The sequence below is a fragment of the Haliotis asinina genome, chromosome 6 (assembly GCF_037392515.1).
Source record: "Haliotis asinina isolate JCU_RB_2024 chromosome 6, JCU_Hal_asi_v2, whole genome shotgun sequence".
In the NCBI taxonomy this organism is placed as follows: domain Eukaryota; kingdom Metazoa; phylum Mollusca; class Gastropoda; order Lepetellida; family Haliotidae; genus Haliotis; species Haliotis asinina.
Genome location: NC_090285.1, coordinates 38,523,415 through 38,539,961, shown reverse-complemented (window position 1 = coordinate 38,539,961; position 16,547 = coordinate 38,523,415). Strand labels below are relative to the sequence as shown.

General features: G+C 39.3%; 1 protein-coding gene across 10 annotated transcripts in view; it reads left to right on the top strand.

The window, feature by feature from the left end:
* Positions 1 to 3,958, top strand: part of LOC137288167 (uncharacterized) — a 68,412-nt gene extending 64,454 nt beyond the window's left edge. For 4 of the 10 annotated variants that reach the window (XM_067820589.1, XM_067820586.1, XM_067820585.1 and 1 more), the window contains 3 exons: positions 1,188 to 1,271; positions 2,084 to 2,186; positions 2,512 to 3,957. In XM_067820589.1, coding sequence (XP_067676690.1) covers positions 1,188 to 1,271; positions 2,084 to 2,186; positions 2,512 to 3,109 — 785 coding nt within the window. In that variant the 3' untranslated portion in view covers positions 3,110 to 3,957. Of the gene's footprint in view, positions 1 to 1,187; positions 1,272 to 2,083; positions 2,187 to 2,511 lie in introns of all 10 variants that reach the window. The other 6 variants (XM_067820594.1, XM_067820593.1, XM_067820595.1 and 3 more) reach the window with 3 other exon arrangements.
* The last annotated feature ends 12,589 nt before the right edge of the window (positions 3,959 to 16,547 follow it).

The following is a 16,547-nucleotide window of genomic DNA, read 5'->3' as shown; positions in this document are numbered from 1 at the left end:
CATTTAGAAGGCGCACATATCCACGCAAGGTATGTTTGCTCAAGGCGTTAGTACGTTTTCCCTAGACCATTGGATGTCAATCTCAAAGGCATATCGTATTATCAATCAATCCCTTTAGAAGTATACAACTCTTGCTGCCTTTAAACGCACCGAGTTTATTGTAGCTTTCTAATCTTACCGAGGTACCCACTCACAGTTGGGACACTTAGCATTATCCAAGTTCACGTTGCTGTACCCGCAACTAGAAGGGATTGTAACGCTTTAAAAAGAACTGTCATCAAAGTATGTACTCTAACTAACGGCGTATTAGCACTATACACAAGCAAGGTCAACACACCTAGTTCGTTTCAGGGCGAATTTAACAATGGTCACTTATCATTCCATCCCATTTAAAGCATGCACATATTTTAAGCCACTGGGCGTACATACGAAATGAGCCATACAACACAATATTCGAAGCAGTACTGTGGGAAGTTTGCGGTCTTCGGAAACTCGATAAAGGTCGTGATTTCTCGATTCCGAGCCAAAATCCCTGCATGAAATTTGTAGCGGTAACTCACCTATTTTCTGGCTTATTTTACAGTATACACAAACGACATGCACCAAAACATACTGAATTGATGGCACCTATCAGCGCACTAATCGTCATTCTTTCTGAAAAACTTACACCTTACAGTCATGATGAGCCCACATACATGTATACAACACAAACAAATGCTCGTTCACCATTGAGGACTTTTACCATAACCTGTCAGGCACTAAAACGAGTCAGGGAGCTCACAGACTGTAAATACAATACGTCTCATCAGATTGCTGACTCTTCAATGCGGACCAGGTCAAGGTCGAGCTCGTACATGGCGAACATGCACGACATAATCCTGTTTGTGATGAACAAAATAATGTAACTCATGATACACCCGGCCACATGAAGGCTCGATCCCCGCTGGATCACTAGCCTGGCGCTTCAGCAATCTCGCCCACGAGCCCCATGTGGCAAAATTTCGATACCTTTAGTAAATCTCATTATTGTGAGGAGACAGAAAGCAAGAACGCAAACTACACTTTATCATCAGATCATCAGGTGTGTAACTGTCATGCAAATGTTCTGTTTCAGCATATCCCACTTTGAGTTTAAAATCCGTTAACAATAAGTACAATTTGGCACGAATGCACTTTTGTATCTTTAGAAAATATTCCTGAATCTCCAAAGATAACGTCGACCCATAACTCACTTGCACCTGGGACCACAGACAACAACGACACTGTAGCAGGTATTTGCCTTGACAATATGTCACATTGGGTTCAGTTACTATTAAGTTAGAAACGTGCCTGTAAGTCATCGACTAAACTTCCGCATATGTTTATTTGGTTCTTCCCTTGCCACAACAGTTTACTTCTCATGTTTGCAAAAGGGTTGTTTTTCTTTGATATGAGACACGTGGAGCTTTTACAGTCTTGGAGTTGGAGTGTTTTGATTTGCTAATAGAACAAGATATAGTTCTTAAAGGGTCAAAACAGGATGCAGTTACTCGAAGTTAGATAACCGAATCAACTATTACACCAGTCTAGGTTACTTAAGTACTTATCAGCTGGGTCTCATGATAATTGAGTTCCAACATCTTCATGCGAGGGATATTTTGAGCAAATGTGACATATATAAAATAAAGGGAACTTTGAAATTAGTCGTTAATCTTAATTACTCTCCCTTTCTCACAAATACAGACGCTAACTTTAATACAGGTATCCTTGAAGGTATTTCGCATGCTAATGGATACATATAGCAAATAGCAAAATAGGTGTTTGTTTGATTTGTTTGCTGTTCCACTCGATAACAATCCAGCTGCATGACGGCTTATTAAAACCAATCGATCTGCTCCCATCAACTCAAAAGGGACACCTTGAGTAGCATCAACGCGATTTCCTCTGTCATCTGTAACAATGTACACGCTCTGCTGAAGCAACAGGGAAATCGCAACAGGAATTGAAGTAAACTGTTTAACCGTACAAATTGGGAATTGTCTTTTCACGCATAAGTATGAAAATTCCATTGATAGTACAGAAACAATCTTTAATTTGATTTCAGGAGAGGCTGTAAATAACACTGGTGCAATAGTCGGTGGAGTTGTTGCCACAGTCGTAGCTGTACTGGTTGTAACCTTGGTATCAGTGTGGTTCCTACGGTACAGGTTAGTATTAATGTATTCCATTTTGCACACATGCACATAGTATATATGTTAAATATACTGTTTCTGAGACAATGTACATATTGTAAGTAATAGGAACGAAAGACACGTATTTTTTGTTCGACCATAGCGAGGTTTTGGTAGGGACATTTATGCCGTTTTCATTCAAAGACTTAGAACACCACTAAAAGGTCCATGAATAACCCAGAGAGATTTGTATTCATTACTAGCATTAACGAAACGAAATAATACTGTATATAACATTATCATAGCTTTACTATATGCGCTTATACACATGTTAAGGTAACCTCCATAAATTCCCTTCAAGGCGAACGCAGAGCGAAGTTAAGGAGAAACCTGCGACAGTGTCTACAGATGTAAAACCTGACATGACATACAGTTTGGCAAGAAAGATTCCACAGGAAAACTACCATGAAATCAAGGACATGAGGACGCACAACAACGACTATGACTACGCTACCGCGGACGGCGTAAATCTTCCTCTCACTACAGACAATTATTTCACCATCGAACCTGTTGGGAAGCTGACTGTAACAGCGAATTCAATGGCCTGTACAACTGAAAGCGACTATGATCACATTGGAGACAAACCAACCCCACCGACCAGTGACTATGATACAACAGCCTCAGTGGCTCAACCAGGACATATTGCAGAGGACAGTTACGGTTACAATCACTTCCAAAACAAAATCAATTCCCAGACACACCAGAATGACTACGACACTGCTGCCTCTGCAACTAAGGCAGTTGCCAGCATCAGTACAGCTGAAAAGAAAACAGCTGAAGACGACTATGATCATTTTCATAAGGCAACCAATGCTGCCAAGACTGTTAGCTCGCCGTATGACACTACATCAAGAGTAGAAGATAACTCTGATTATTTTGTTGCGGGGCAAATGGAATAAGTATATTTCAGTATGTATGTATGTTCTATTTCATATGGTAGTACATGTATCTAGATAACCAGATACTTTTACTTGTCCTCTTTTAGGTCACTGAACTACGTTCCTTTTCACACATTGTTTACGGACAGTCTTCACTTTGTACTGCTGCAATCCATGTGTAACAATTGTCTGTTGTGCCTTTGTTCAATACGACATTTCTTACAATTTCAAACCACGATTGATGGGACTTGTCCATGTCAAAGGCAAGGCTGACTCTTGTGTATCCGTTGTTCCCTCTTCGTCAGTTCCCTGTTGCCTTTTACTCTACATTTGGTTATATGTAATATATGCTTTTATTCAAGTATATATACCCGCTGCCTGATCTGGCTTATAATAGCAGACTTGGAATCACTGTTGGATTTATTTCAGTTCGATAATGCAATGTGTATGCGATCTTACCAACTGAAGACGTTTAAACTCAACATAGATCCTTGTACTTAGGCACTGATGGAGATTGTTTGGAGGTTTCACCGTTCGTCTGCCTTTGCATAAACAAGATCAAATTGGTACAAATATTGCTGCTTGTGTTACGCAAATTATGTAAAGCACGTTATAGTTTTGGTCGTTAAATATACACTTTCAAAGCTTTCAATTTTTTGTGTTGCGCCTCATTACCCCGAAATGAGACTGGTATGTCTCCCTCCAGCACGGGTCATAGCTGGATTTACAACATCCCTTCAGGTTCAGCAATTTCGACTCATCTAACCATACTTTAATATGCACATGGGCTACTATCAAGTGGAAAGTTGTAATTTACTTTAAATGTTCTGGTACTTACGTACCCAGTATATGTTTGCGGTATATTAACCCCATCCCCTCGAGGATACAGCCATTTTCAAATAGGTTTCAAATGACATGATAGAGCAATCGATGTGTGACAGTTGAGCAAAGTGAGGTGAAGTAGCAAAACACGTTTCCAACATAAAGACCAAATAGATACCATTTAGTGACAATGAAACAGGCAATACAATGTCGATGTTCCTTCTGTCTGCATTGTATTTCCATTTATGTGTATTGTGTACTGTAATCGACGGCACCCGTGAATGGCCACTTCTTCGTGGTGGGTGCTGGGTAACGCTGAGAGCCGTTTAACCCGTTGTGGATTCGGGGGCAAATTTGGTCCACCAACCCGTTTGCCTTGGGTTGCGGCCCTGTGTCGGTGGAGGAAGGGATCCTGGTGGTTGAGGGCATGGGAGCAGGACCATTGTTCCTATTGCTCAACACACCACTTTGGCCGTGACTTCACCTAGACGGGTGGTTGAATGGGCCCTGTTCAACCAATAGGCTGGTCATGCCAAGCCCTGTGCATGGACTGTGTATTTGCCACTGCACAAATTTTATTTGGAATTGTTTGAATTTTCTTGGCACTACTATTGATCCCTAACTTTTTGGATTGTGAAATATGATAATATGAACTTTGTCTAGAGTCTTATGCCAGAAGGCAGTGGCTCATGGGCCATTCTGTTGGATCAATTATTTAAAATTCTTCTGCTACAGTATATCTTCTGAATATCCTTGGTGCTGAAAATCGGAGGCCCACTTGTTTTTAGCATCGTCCTTGTGATACTCCGTGGTGGGTGGGGAGCTCAGATGATAAAATCTAACTAACAAAACATGGCTTACGAAACCCCTCAAAAAAGAGCACACATCAACTTGATACTGATCTCGTGAAACTGACCACAGACTGCCCAACTCAATTGATTACTGGCCACGTTTTCTTGTTGTTGAGACTATTGACAAGACCCCTTTAAAGTTGAATCCTTTTGCCGTAGCTATAGGTACACAAGGCTTCCCCGGTCATGTTAAAAACATTAGGCGATTACGTTCCGGTGCCCTTCTGGTTGAGTGTGCAAAAAGACAGCAAGCCACCAATCTTATGAGTACTAAATCTTTTGTCGGCATTCCAGTTACGATCTCGGCTCACAAAACACTTAACACGAGCAAAAGAATTGTCAGGGACCGTGAACTTTTGTTTGCTGACATGTCGGAACTTGGCATCGCCTCAGATATGAAGGCCCAAGGTGTCCTTTATGTCAAGCGTTTTACAACCCGTGGAAATGACTGTAAACACAAATACATATTGGTCCTCTTTCCCTTCTCCAAATGTTCCAAAATCACTAAAAGCAGGATAATGTAACATCAATGTTGAAATGTACATTCCAAACCCTCTTCCATGCTTCAAATGCCAAAAGTTCGGCCATGGGGTTAATAATTGCACATTGTCTGTTGTTTGTGCTCACTGTGGTGAAAAGACACATACAACAGAAGATTGTGACAGTAACGTTAAGATATGTACAAACTGCACTGGTGCCCATTCATCGTTTTCCAGAGAATGTCCTGTCTGGAAGTATCACATGGAGATCAACAAACTAAAATTCATCCGAAACATTAGTTTTGCAGATGCCAAAAAACTGGTCCAAAATTCTGAATCTAAAGAAAGCTATGATTCCATAACTAAAACACCGTCGGACGCAAGTATAACAAAATCAACCGCAAGCTGTCAAACTAACTTGACTTGGATTACATCAGAAGCTCCTTTGATTTTTTCACCTACAATATCTACTCAAACGCCAGAGTCACTTTCGTCTCAAATCCAATCAGTAGCATCCTCTGAGCATGAGTCATCTTCTCAATCAACACGCAAAATCTTCAGAAACTGTTAAAACTAAACCTGAAAGGCCACATACTTTGAAAAAAATAAGTGGCTGAGCCCCGAAAGGGTCATAATACAAAATTCAGTTGTTTAACAAATACGGGTCTCTCGAGGACATGGACGTTTCTGAAAACGTCCATTCTAGGGCACATAGCTTGTCGCCCTCCAAAGAGTGCGGGGTAGATCCCCAATAAATCCCCCCCAAAAGATAGTTTATTCCAATAATATTGTACAGTGGAACTGCAGAGGATTGAGGACTAATTTACACGAATTACAACTATTAGTCCAAGATTTTACACCTTCAGCGATATGTCTCCAAAACAAACAGATACATTTGACCTTCGTCACTTTAATGCATATCATTGTTTTTCCCCTCCGGCTGATAGGACCACTGACGGATCATCCATTCTAGTCAGACAAAACGTTATTCAAAGCCCTGTTTCACTTATTACTAATATGCAGGCTGTTGCAGTGAGAATTACTGTACATGTAGCGTTTACACTGTGCTCTCTTTACATTTCGCCGTCTTCGACGTTTGCCAAAACCGATCTTCAAGCTCTATATGACCAACTCCCGAAGCCCTATATTATAATGGGAGATTTAAATAGGCACAACCCATTCTGGGGCAGTGTAACTACAAACATAAAGGTAAATTGTTAGAGAACTTTTGTTCTGACAATGATTTATGTATTTATAATGATGGTTCCAACACATATTTACACCCTGTTACAGGGACCTATTCTGCTCTCGGCTTGTCACTCACAAATTCAGAACTACTCAATGAATTTGAATGCTCAGTCCACGATGACCTCTGTGGAAGTGACCATTTTCCTACTATACTAAAATCTATAACTCCATCTGATGTGCCTCCACCATCAAGGCTAACTGGGTTTATATGAAACATTGTGTTCTGAAAAACTTAAACCTGAACGTTTAATTGACATTCCTGATGCTATTAAATGTTTTTTCTGATGAACTGAATTCCATAGCTGATGAGTGTATCCCAAAGTCCTCTGCAATTCCACATATTCGAAAACCATGGTTCAGCGATGAATGCAGACAAGCTAGGAAGGCAAGGAAGAAAGGAGAACATTATTTCCGTCGCCATCCTATGGTGCATAATTTAAATAAATTTAAAATTTTAAATGCTAAAGCACGGCGTACTTTTAAACACAACAAACGCCAATCTTGGCAAAATTATGTGTCCCAAATAAATTCTCGGACACCCATGTCCGATATGGAACATGGTCCAGAAATTTAAAGGTAAAGGTACTAAATCTACTGTCCATCAACTGAAACATGGAGATCAATTACTTACCGATAAATCAGATATTGCGAATAAACTGGGCGAAACTCTCGCTAAACATTCTTCCACTTTTAATTATATACCTAAATTTCAGCAGTATCAAAAACAACAAGAAAAGAAAACTATTAATTTCAATTCTGATAATGGGGAAGATTATAATGAAACGTTTTCTATTCATGAACTCCCTCAAAGGGGGTGAAAGTACTATAAACGTAAGTCCCAAAAGGTTTGATGTAAATTTAAGTCTTGCAGGTTTTTAATCGTAGCATTTTTGTCAGTTTACATTCTTATCTGTGATATTCTAGTTAATTTTACTGTCCTTCGTTGACAGCTTTTTACATGCCATTGATTAATATGTATTTTTGAGGTTGATCGTTCTCGTCACCATATGACTGAAATAGTGCCCATGTGACGATAAATTCTAACTCACTCACTCACTCATGAACTCCATACTGCTCTTGATCAAGCTCATGACACTGGTACTGGAGCTGATAACATACATTATCAACTCCTTAAGCACTTACCAGAATCCTGTTTAGAGACGCTCTTATCAATCTTTGATGATATTTGGACTTCTGGGAAATTTCCCTCTTCATGGCGTGATGCTATAGTAGTACCAATACCTAAACCTGGACGTGATCATACGGATCCGTGCAATTATCGACTAATTTCACTAACTAGCTGTGTTTGCAAAAGCATGGAACGCATGATAAATAATCGACTTGTTTGGTACTTGGAAATAAATAACTTTATAACGGATATACAATGTGGTTTATGGAAAAAAAAAGTTCTGTCGATCACTTAGTGCGTTTAAAGTCTTTTGTTAAAACGCACTAATCAATAAACAACACGCTGTATCTATCTTTTTGATCGTGAGAAAGCATATGATACAACATGGAAATATGGCATTTAAGGGATTTACATGATTTCGGTTTGTGAGGTCGTTTGCCTGAATTCATAGCCAACTTTTTAAATGACAGATAGTTCCAGGTCCGTGTAGGTTCTACCCTGTCTGATCATTACAGTCAGGATCAGGGTGTTCCGCAAGGCAGTATTTTGTCTGTGACTCTTTTTAGCATCAAGATCAACAGTTTATCTAAAGTTTTAAACGATCCACTTGATGGATCGTTATTTGTGGATGATTTTAATATTTCTTGTCGTGGGAAACATATGCATGCTACTGAACGGCAACTGCAGCTGTGTTAAACAAAATAGATAAAGGGTGTCTTGAAGATGGCTTCAAATTTTCTAAATCAAAAACCAATTGTATACACTTCTGCCGTAAATATAAACCCCATAAAGACCCAGAACTATTTCTAAGTGGTATCCTCATCGAAGTTGTTAAGAAAACTAAGTTCTTGAGACTTTTGTTTGATTCACATTTCACCTTTTTCCCCATATTAAGTCCCTAAAAGCCAAATGCTTGAAGGCTGTCGATTTATTAATGGTTGTTTCCAATTCAAAATGGGGATCAGACTACCCTTCTTCACTTATACAGATCACTCGTGCGATCGATGCTTGATTATGGTTCCATCATATATGGTGGAGCCTGTCAAAGCAACCTAAAACTACTTGATTCTATCCATCACCAAGGCCTAAGACTTTGTCTTGGTTCCTTTAGAGCCTTGACGGTCAATAATTTATATATGCCACTTGCATAGTGATATGGCTAAATGGCATTATATTTCTCATCAGGGCGTCTCAGCTCTATATGCGTTACAAAAGTAGGACATAACCAACATGTAATAGCGTTGGGTACAGAAAAAGTACACGACTAGAATCACGCATTGGCATGTTTAGTTCACCAGGAATAACCAGTCCTGAGACACAAGGACAAACGAGTGACGACCTGAGGGAACGCCCAGTTTACTTCCTTGTTGACAATCTGAATGGATTTAATACGACATGAACTCCTTCCGTAAACAATCTGTTTGTACAGATGTTTATATCATCCATGTAAATAATTAAACCAGATAGTTTTGTACCTGTAACATGAAGAAAAGTGTAGCCACTGACCGACAGTTCGCACGATAGATCTCCTCCTTGGTGTCTAATGCATATAGCTGACAGATGTAAAGCTAGCAATGTTAGGTAAGTATACACAAGCTTACCTCCATGTAGGGGTAACGGTATTTTGTATTTGTTTGTAGCATTATTTCTAATGCAGTGGTAATCCTCTAGAGCTCGAACATCCTTAAATTTACGAAACGTATTTAAATATGTGCATCTTTCTTTTCAGTTTACCACACTCTGCATCATGCCAAGTTTTAGATCTGTTCCTATTTTGTACCATTTCGGGTATTGTTTTTATATCTGAGGCACCTGTACAGAGTGCTTGTACAATTAGATCTATGCTTCTGTCAATGTTTGAAAATACGGAATCTGCTGAGTCTTAGTAAGTCTTGAATACTTTCTAACAACATATTTTGTCTAAAGAGTTCACGTTTATCGTTATCCCAAACAAATCTATATGATTGTTTCTCAGTTGTTGCATGATACGTGCGAAGCGCAGGTAACTTCCTAGTGAGAGGAAGATGTCGGATTGCAAAGTCAAACATTGGCGTTGATCCTATCATATAATCTACTTCACTTGTACCGTCATGACCAGTAAATGTAGGCTCACCGTTTCCTGAATTAAATCCACATTGTTCACCCAATATGTGAATGTTGAGAACTGAGTCTATTAAACCCTTGTCATACGTATTTACAATTCTGTCAGTTGACAATCTTTTGATGCTAAAATAATCTTATACGAAATCCCACATTGAGTGATGTTGTCCTTCTGTATGATGGATGATATCATCCTAAATGAAATCGGACCATCCTGACTATGATAGGTCTTGTTTTATCGTGTTTTGGGGAGGACAGTCTGTTTGCTCGCTCTATGTCAGGGGCTGTGAGAGGGGAGAGGGTTCCACGTTTCTCTAGCACTATTTACAATATCCAAGACTTTGCATTTACTTTGTGTATAGGTCTCCTGTTGGTGTCTTCGGTATCCCCCACACTACCATATTATTCCGTCGGTTTCACTGTTCCTGTTTTTCTAATCTCGACACCAGGTCCTTAAAGCGAGTTTCCATATCAGACGTCTTGTCCACTAGATACGAGGGGATGTCAATCAGTTTTTAGCCTTGAGCATTTTTCATACCCTGGTGTCACCGCCTATGGTACCATATTGAACCGTGGGGTGTAGCTGATGTGATATATAAGTTTTGGTATCCTACTCTCAGAAGTTATTGAACAGGTCACACTGACAGAAAGTGACCCCCCTCACGGCAGTGAAAAAGAATAAAATTGAGTATAGAGCAGTAATTAAATTTTGTTCTTGAAGGAAACTCGGCGAAGAACATTGAAGAAAGGCTTTCAGCAGGTTATGGGAAGTCTTCCCCTTCATCTGCTACCATCAAACGATGGGTCAATGAATTTAAGCATGGTAGAGAGAGTCTTTATCATACCCAGGTGTCACAGCCTATGGTACGACATTGAACCTTGGGGTGTAGCTGATGTGATATATAACTTTTGGTATCCTACTCTCAGAAGTTATTGAACAGCTCACATTGACAGACAGAAAGAGACACCCCCAGTTTCCCCCCCCCCCCCCCCCCCCCCTCACCCCCCTCCCTTCACGGCAGTGAAAATGAATAAAATTGAGTATAGAGCAGTAATTAAGTTTTTAGTTCTTGAAGGAAACTCGGCGAAGAACATTGAAGAAAGGTTTTCAGCAGTTTATGGGAAGTCTTCCCCTTCATCTGCTACCATCAAACGATGGGTCAATGAGTGAGTGAGTGAGTTAAAATTTATCGTCACATCGGCAGTATTTCAGCCATATCGTGACGAGGACGATTTATTATAAAAATACACAGTAATTAATGGCACACATTTAAAACTGTCACCGAAGGACAGTAAAACTAACTAGGATATCACAGAGAGGAATTTAAAACTAGTAAGTAGAACTAAAACGGTATAACTATTTTTTTGGGACAATACAATATAAAAATGGGCTATAGATTGCCAACAGCTGAAGGTAGATCACCACACTGGGGACCATGGGGACTTACAGTACCTTCGCTACCTGCATGGACCCCAGCTGGATTTACACCATCCCCTCAGCCGTTAGCAGTTCAGATACATCTAGTCATAATTATAAATACAGATATGCTAAGATTAAAAATTGGAAAGTTGAAATTGACTGTGAATGATTGGGGACTTATATACTCTCTCAGGAGGACAATAGTTTTACAGTACTTTAACCCCCCTCGAGGGTACAGCCACTAACAATCTGAAGTACCAATTCAAACTTTCAATAATAAAATATTTAGCTATTTACAATTCATTTAACAAATCTACTTCTTTTAAAAAAACAATAATTAAGCAGGACATGCTTGACTGTGATTCGTTCATCACAAGGGATACAAAACGGAGGATCTTCACTTTTCAATAAATATCCATGCGTGTATCTAGTATGGCCAATGCAACATCGCCGCATGATGACCTCCTCAAAACTGGACCGACAATCCAAGTAGGTGTAACCGATGGAGGGTTTTATTGCATGTAACTTATTAATACCTACTAGGGTGTCCCACTTCTTCTGCTTAAGATCACGGATATACGATCTGATGACAGCTTTATAATCAGAGTAAGGAATACGAAGTGGTGTCACAGATTTGTTGAGTGCTGCCTTGGCAGCAAGATCCGCCATTGTATTCCCAGAAATGCCTACATGGCTGGGTAGCCAACAAAGGACGATGTCGTATTGGCCAGTTGCAAGATTATTATACAATTCAATAATTTCAATTAAAAGTGGATGTTTACAAGATACGTTTTTAATAGCCTGTTAGGGTGTCTTTCAATATATTTAAGAGCTGTTAATATGGCGTTAGCTTCAGCTGTAAAAATAGAACTTTCATCTGGTATTCTAGAAGTGATTGTCCTGGATCCAATGACAATGGCACAAGCCACTGCATCACCGTCCTTGGACCCATCAGTAAGTAAGGATTTGTAAGTGCTATATTTAGTTTTTAGTTGATAATATTCTTGTTTATATTTTAAGTCATTAGTTTCTGATTTTTTATGTGCAGTTAATGTTAAGTCCACGTGTGGCCTAACCAATGGCCAAGGGGGAGAAGAAAAAAGACGGGAAGGCGTTATGTTGTCCAACTCAATGCCGGCAGCAGAAATAAATGGTTTAATTCTGTGGTCTAAAGGCGGAACAAGAGAAGTTTTTCTGTTGTACAGTTCCTCAACAAGGGGATTAAAGATGCAGTTATAGGCAGGGTTTGACTGACTGGAATGTAATTTTGTCACGTACTGTAAGGCTAATTTTATACGGCGTTGATCAAGGGATGGCTCATCAGCCTCGACGTAGAGGCTCTCAATGGGTGACGTGCCAAAGGAAGAAGAAGAAGAAGGGTTTATTTGTATAAAGGCCATACGACCCATAGAACAAGATGGTACAATAGTGATTTTGGTTACCAGTTTCATGAAACAACGCTAACAGGAGCAGAATAAACATGTTCTAAGTACTTGACAAAGTTATTTATGATATTAATGTCTGATGATGTACATATGCTATGGAGGGAATAATAGTATCCATGGACCGTTTTTGGAATGTAACCCCGACGCATATCCTCATAGCGTTTACAAATATAAACAATATGAATTTCATCTTCGATACTTTTACAGTGTTTACATAACACAATGTCGTCATTGGAAGAGGCAATACTTCGTCTAGTATATTTGATACCAAGTGCACTAGATCCTGATCTGAATAACGTGAAAAGACGTTTAGATTTATTACTTATGTTCAATGATAGATATTTTTCACAGGTCAGCAGCGATTTATGTGATTTGTAAAACGACAGCGAAGGAGCATCTAGGGAAAGATGCCACTCTTGCATGGAGCAGTTGTTTATTCTTTCGGTAAACATATATAGAAACATTTTTGTATCGCCAACATCTTGGGAAATCCAAGCAGTACCAAAACCATAATGAAATAACAAATCACTGACGTGACGAGCCCATGTTGCACGTTTCCTGAATTCAACAGATATTAGGAATTGATAACAGTGATATGGATATCTACTTGGACGCATTCTTAATAATCTCAGCCAGTATTTAATACATTTGACATAATAAACATTGCTTAAGGGTGTCCTCCCACATTCCCCATATGCAACAACATTAGATGATCTGTAACTAATCTGAAGTAAGAATTTGCAAAATTTTCGATGGATAATTTCAATACTTTCTCTCTTTTTAAAACCCCATATCTCGGCACCATATGTTAGAATTGGTACAATTTTTTTATCAAAGATGTACAATCCTTCTGAGGGTGACATGTCGTATCGTCTTATAAATGACTTGATCGGCCACAGTGCCTTATTAGCTTGATCGGATAATGTTTTACATGCCCTAGTCCAAATCAGTTTTGGAGTTGTCATAAGGCCTAAATACTTATAAATATTGACAGTTTCCATCTGGGTACCATTATAAAACCATTTTTCATGTTTGGACAATGGGCCACCCATATTAAAGACAATAAGTTTACTTTTATCAGTATTAATATCCATACCCCATTGATGTGAATATATATGTAAGACGTCAAGGCGACGCTGTAATCTTGCGACAGTATCGGCAATCAGAACCAGATCATCTGCAAATAAGAGAGCAATGATATTCAACATATTTTCAGAGATAAATATACCATCATCAAACTTGGTTTCTAATATCGATACAAGTTCATTGATATATAAAGAGAATAGTACAGGACTAAGGACACAGCCTGGCCGAACCCCACAGGCGCTACCAAAATATTCAGTTAATTTCTTACCGTACTCACAGATTACAGTGGCCTTGACATTAGTATACATATTTTCAATCAACTTGAAAAAATTTACCGTGGATCCCATTGTGCAAAAGAACATACAATAGTTTAAACCTATTCACCATATCAAAGGCCTTACGAAAATCTATGAATGCAACGTATATCTTCCCATTTTTGCGTGTTAAATATTTCTGAATGATTGTCTGGAGAAAAAAGATACTGTCCACAGTCGAATGGTCAGTCTTAAATCCACCCTGATATTCTCCAATTATCTCATGAAGTTCCAAGAAGTACTCCAACCGTTTGTTTAGAACCGAAACAAAAATTTTGCTCATTACATTTAGAAGAGAGATTCCCCTATAGTTATTCGGGTCAGATCTACTACCTTTCTTATATAATGGGATCATAATACCAGCTGACCAGGAATTTGGCCAAACACCGGATGAAAGAATTTTGTTGAACAGTAATACTAAGTAAGGAACAATTATATGTTCAGAATATTTGAAAAACTCTGCGGGTATACCATCATCGCCTGGGGATTTGTTATCTTTCAGATGTCTGATAGCATCTAGTACATCTTGAACTGTAAAGTCACATGATAGAATATCATCGTCATTAATACAGTCAACACATGTATTGAAGTCATGTTTATCAATGTATGATTTGACATCTTCTGAAAAGTTGCCATCTTCCGGCAACGTCGGGTTCAGCAAGTCCTTAAAGTATGCAGCCCATGTTGATGGCGTTACACGTTCTTCCATAGCACGATTTGTGGTATATTTTTTCACAAGTCTCCAAAATGCTGAGCAGTCTCTAGAACAAGCTGCATCATGTATTTTGTTTGTAACCGAACGATTATAGCTATCTTTTTTGGTTTTACAGGTCTGTTTGAACTTGGATCTAATGTCTTTGTATCTATTCAAATTGTCTAATGTTGTTGTTTTCTAAACATATTAAGTAATTTGTACTTTTCACGTTTAAGAGTCTGACACTGTTGATCAAACCATTCTGGCTGTTGATTAGAGTCAATGGTTTTGGCATGTCTACATTCCATATCTTGCCCACAGCTTTGCAGAATGCGCAGCAATATGTTTACTGCTTTATCAGTGTTGACATGTAGACTGTTCATAAAGTCCTGGAACAAATTGCTTATATCAGCATTTTGCAGGTTATCAAGATATGATTGTGATTTTTCATTATTCCATTTAAATTTACATCTATTACTACAAAGAAAATACTTATCATCGGCTGGCCTGCCAACATCGAACAGGGATGAGATTATAGTTGTGAGTGGGAGATGATCTGACTCCGTGCGAGAGACACTCTTGAAGTCCTCCACATAACGGTACAACGATGCTGACACTGCAATGTAGTCTGGTGTGCTACAACCAGTGGGGCCAACATATGTATAGTCCCCCTCGTCTGAGAATCTGCCATTCAACAGGTACCATCCAAACGTTTTGCATAAGTCTAGCAATTCTCTACCATAGTTATTTACAACCAGATCTTTGTTTTTACGATTTGGGTACACAGGTGGGGCATCAAATTCCTCGTATGTGTCTTCGTCCAAGGGTAAAAAGTCCACACTATCATCAACGATATAGTCTAGTTCAGTGCCAGTTCTGCTATTAAAGTCGCCACAAATAATGAGGTCAGTGTCTGGGAATTCGTTTTTTATTACCGCAACATAACTTTCCAATCGCTCAACCCCATCGCTACTGTTGGGCTTTTCAGGAGTTATGTAGACACAGCCCAGTATAAGCTTTTTGCCTGACCTTATACACCGACTAGATACAAGAAACACGGTGTCTACCCACTCCTCGTGTACACGATGGAAAAAGGATGAAATATTGTCACGTATAAATATAGCGACACCACCGCTGAACCGACCGATGTTGTTTACCTTGGGGCGAACTGATTGAAATGCACAGTGACAGGCGATTAAGTTACTGAAGTCATTAGAACATTTAGCCCAGGTTTCGGTCAAACATATGATGTCATATTTAGAGATAAATTAACAAAAGTCTGGATGAATGACTTTACTATACAAGCCGTTTACGTTCCAACACAACAAGCTTATTAGTTGCAGAGAATGTGATGCATCTGGGGTGCACGTGGAGCACGAGCTTTCTGATCGGGTGTCAATATCAATGTCGATATCAGTCACAGGGTCAAGGCCACTCTGCTATAAAGCACTGTGATTTAGGTCATCATGACCTGGTGAATGTAATCCGTGTATATCTCCGGCAAATCGGACTAGAGCCCCGGAACTATCTGGCATGAACTTGACAGCATCTGTAACTAGAAGTTCGCCTTTGATATAGGCTGTTTTGCCCTGGTCCCTGGCTTGTTTAAGGTGGGGTATGAGTTGTTTTCTTCTGAGTCTCGTTTTTGGAGAGAAGTCTTCAGATACTCTGAAAGTGGTGTTACCTTTCAGTTCTGCCTTAGCTTTGGTAAGGACACTGAGTTTGTCGTCTCTGGAGACGAACTTCATCATGATAGGCGGATTTTCCCCCTGTTCACGCTTTGGGCCCAACCTGTGAACAGTGTCGAAAAGAATATCATCCCCGTTTTGTAGACACAATGTATCCTTCAAAAATAAATAAACTTAGATTCA